This window comes from Nicotiana tabacum, chromosome 17 (assembly GCF_000715075.1).
Source record: "Nicotiana tabacum cultivar K326 chromosome 17, ASM71507v2, whole genome shotgun sequence".
In the NCBI taxonomy this organism is placed as follows: domain Eukaryota; kingdom Viridiplantae; phylum Streptophyta; class Magnoliopsida; order Solanales; family Solanaceae; genus Nicotiana; species Nicotiana tabacum.
Window position 1 is genome coordinate 138,037,018 of NC_134096.1, and position 3,956 is coordinate 138,040,973.

At 33.4% G+C, this 3,956-nt stretch overlaps 1 protein-coding gene across 1 annotated transcript; it reads right to left on the reverse strand.

The window, feature by feature from the left end:
* Window positions 1–402: 402 nt before the first annotated feature.
* On the reverse strand, window positions 403–2,975 carry LOC107822198 (protein trichome birefringence-like 34). Its single transcript, XM_016648718.2, has 5 exons — window positions 2,398–2,975; window positions 2,133–2,304; window positions 1,833–2,026; window positions 1,562–1,720; window positions 403–881 (listed from the first exon to the last, which is right to left on the reverse strand). Exons 1-5 carry the CDS (start codon window positions 2,760–2,762, stop codon window positions 530–532), a joined length of 1,242 nt encoding a protein of 413 aa, XP_016504204.2. The 5' UTR covers window positions 2,763–2,975; the 3' UTR covers window positions 403–529.
* Between the last annotated feature and the right edge of the window lie 981 nt (window positions 2,976–3,956).

The following is a 3,956-nucleotide window of genomic DNA, read 5'->3' on the forward strand; positions in this document are numbered from 1 at the left end:
ACCGGTCGGATCGTTACAAAGACAGATTATGTTTTCTCATCTATATATTAATATGCAGATTCCGCTGTGTATTCTAAGTTGGACAAACATACAATGCCAGACATGGCTTACAAACTATTCCATCCATAAGCTGATTTCAATATTATATATATAGATCATTCATACACCCACCTTTGACAATTACGGATTATTTCCCAGTAAGTGTTTCAAACGAACGAATTGTGGAATGTGTATTCTGTATCCATTGTTGAGCTGTGAGTGCTTAACAACAAAAATACTTACTCTCGCTAGATTTTTATACCAAACTGATCCACTTAACTATAAAAATCACAAATGCAAATACGTTTTGCATTCATTGATTTGGTATAAACATGTATAGGCTTTTTCCCTTCAACAGCATGATTTAGTACAGTAATTGAGCCTGAATTATCATTTTAGCAAAGGAATGAGATAATCATTCAGTCCTTTCAAGAATAAACTAACTCTACATTTTACTATTGTTGCAACAACTAGTCACATTTTGTGTGGGTCACAAGTAAAGAAGGTATACATATAAAAAGTGATTCCAAACATCAGGAACTCCAGAAAGGCACCAATGTATACAGTCTGCATAAGTACTAGGATTTGCCAACTGTTCTTTTGTCAGAGGATCCCAGTGCTTTCTATAAATGGATGAATGGGCTTCTTTTCTATATTCAGAAAGTTGAGTAATGTTCAACAAATCTACTTTGAGACCACTCTTCTCTTTCAATTTCTTAATGGCTACTTCCACCAATCTCATCATTTCAGGATCTGATTCTGATCCCCAATACTCTGCATTAGAAATTGGCTCTGTTTCACTGTAGCAATTCTGACCATTTGCTTTCCCCCAATCTTCTGCCCTGCCATTTTATGTTTGAAAATGTTTCTATAGTAAATTAGTACTACTACTAGCCAGTTTGTGTAAACCCCTAAAGTATTTGAAAGTTAAAATTCAACTAGATGTATTTAAACCGAAAGTCAAGAATAAAAGATGATTCATGACATGATATCATATCACAGAAGACTTGTTCCTAAATGGGGCTTGACATCACTCCAACTTATTTATTCTTATTTTCTTGGACTTTCCATCCCACCACCCTCGGTTTCAGTTTAGAAAAGAAATAGAAAATTGTATGAATAAGACAGTCTGCTTTCATGTTCTAAGTTAAATATTGGTGCATTCAAAGATGCAATTAACATTTTCTATTTGAAAGGGTTGTTGGGGGTGTTAAAGTTGGAATAGTTCTTCAGAAATGGCCAACGCATTTGTAAAAACGATGAGTTAATTATGCTGCTTATGGACTATAGATTTTAGCACACCCCTTAAGAAAGATAGTTAATAGGTTTAGTTGTAAGAGTATTTGTCTAAACTACCATTTATCTCCCAATATGTAACACTTATTTGTCAATGCACTAATATGAATAGCAAGAGTAAATTTGAGAAAAAAGTACTAATACAATAACTTCTGTTAATGTTTTGAAACAAATTCAGTTTGCTAATCTACTAATATTCAAGACCGGATGAAGCAATATTATATACCTGTTGTGAGTTGGTGCCAAGCTAACAAAGAAAACTCTAGTTTTGGTGCGATCAACATGAGTCTCCAGCCAATCTGCCCATGTCTGCAGCCCCAGCTCGTATGTATGCAGCATCCCCAAATGTTCATACTTTGCATTTGCACTTTCAAAAGATCCCCACCTGAAATTACAAAATCTCTATCATAAATTAAGAAGCACCTTATGCCTAAAATCTTGAAAATTAAGGAATAGAGTTTCATATGAATGGCCAAAGGTTGCAAAGATGTACTCACAGAACCTTCAAATTCAGTCTCCACCACAGGTAGGAATTAAAGACAAACACATCAGCATCTTGCCAAATTCTGGCATGCTTCTCTATGGAATTGACTCTCACTATGCGCTCTTCCACACGATGATACGATGGATCGTCACAGTTTGATTCAACTAACAATGGTGCCCAGTAGAAATCAATAGTAGCATTGTATTCCTTCACCAATGTTCAAAACAAAAGCTAATAAAACTCAACTGCAATCAAAATTCAAAGGAAAGAGCAAACTGGAGTTTTGGAGAAGATATAGTTGATGGAAACTCACAATAGCTTTAAAGGTGACCAAAGAGCCATTATAGTGAACATATTTGAGATGATTAGGGATTTCTGGCTCTAATATGCAGACCATTGAAACCCACTGGTTCCTATTGAGTGAATCTCCTACATAAACAACCCTTTTGTTCCTCAACTTCTCCAACATTGCTTTGGCATTAAATCTTTGCAAAACCAAAATTACAATCAAAACCATAAACACCCAATAACCCCAAAGGAGAGCAAATAGAAGAAAAGCAGAAAGAAAAAGAAATTACCTTGGAAGGTCACAATCGTTGGGTTGCCATTTCCAGTAGAGATAGTCAAGATTCTTCCTCCCATACTTTTGACAAGCCATTCCATCATCCATAAACGAACAATTTGTCCCATTATAAAGAGGGCGAGACTGGTTATCAAATACCCATTTGCCAGAATAGAAATTGCAGCTAGATAATGACCTTTTCTGAGGCTGCTTCTCAACTAACTTTGGAGCTTCTTTAATCCCTCTGGACATGGACAAAGTGGTAATGACTAGAACTGCAGTGATAATTGCTACTAGAAGCTGAAAACTTAGCTGAATACCCATTCCTTTGTTATTCAGACTGCTGCAGAATAATGGTGTTCCGTTCATTTTTCTATGCATTTTCAGGCTTTTGCTTTCTGTTTAAAAAAGGTGGGAGTAAGGCATGATTGGTGGATATGGAAATGGTAGTGGTGAGTTCGTCAAGGAAGCAACAATTAGCCTGATTATGTTGACCCCAACAACCCAAATTTGGGGCTGACGGATTTTGGAACCCGGTGGCTTTGTCTCTGCAGCATAACTAAATTCCGTACTAATATTACTATATCATTCCCAATTTATTCGACATCCTCTTCGATACCTTTTCTTTTATATATATTGTAATATTTACAAATGTAAAAATCAAATTCATTAATCATTCAGGTTTTTTATTTAATATGATAATTTTTTATTAAGTTACTATAAACTATTATACTTTAATTATATCGATCAAAGATGAAAAGAAATACATATATTATTGTCCAAACTAAAGTGGAAGCATGAGGGGAAAGTGGTTCTGAACTTTATTGAAAGCGAAAGTAGCTCTCTGATCTGGATATTTGTATAAATTATTAGTGAACACTGTCGACACAAATACCTTGTCAAAGTGGCAACCGTTAGTGTGTTAGATTGATATTGAAAAATCAACTAAATCCACCGAATCCTATCAAATTAATTTTAGTTTTTTTTTAAATAAAATCGTAGATATAATTATGATAGATTTTTAATTTTATGAAAATAAACCGAAAATTATCTAACCGTACCAAATGAATGTATATATTAAGTTTAAAAATAATAAAACATTAAATTTTTCCTTAGGCCTTGGAATTATAAAAATGGTCACAAGCCAACAAGTAATTAAAACTCAAAATCCTAATTTTCAAACCTATTATACTACTTCTATTAAAACTAAATTATTTCTAGCATATTCACTAGCAAGACACGGGGTATTTAGTGATTATGAGCAACAAACTATAATGTATTGAATATGTTTCCTTTCGTATGATTTAGATTTATCTTTTGAATATTTAATCTTCAATAGACTTTATTCTTGAGTCCCAACTTGGTTAATATCTTTCCACTCGTGTGATATATATATTCTTTGTCTTTGCTTATATATTTTCTTTTATGTTGTTGTTGAATAGTTGATGGATCCATACTCTAACAATCTTTCATGTTTTCTTAATTTATCACCCTTTAAACAGTAAAAATATCTAAAAAAATTGTTAAGTCCTATAAAAGTACGTATGTATTCTACTACTCTATTAGTGACTTTTA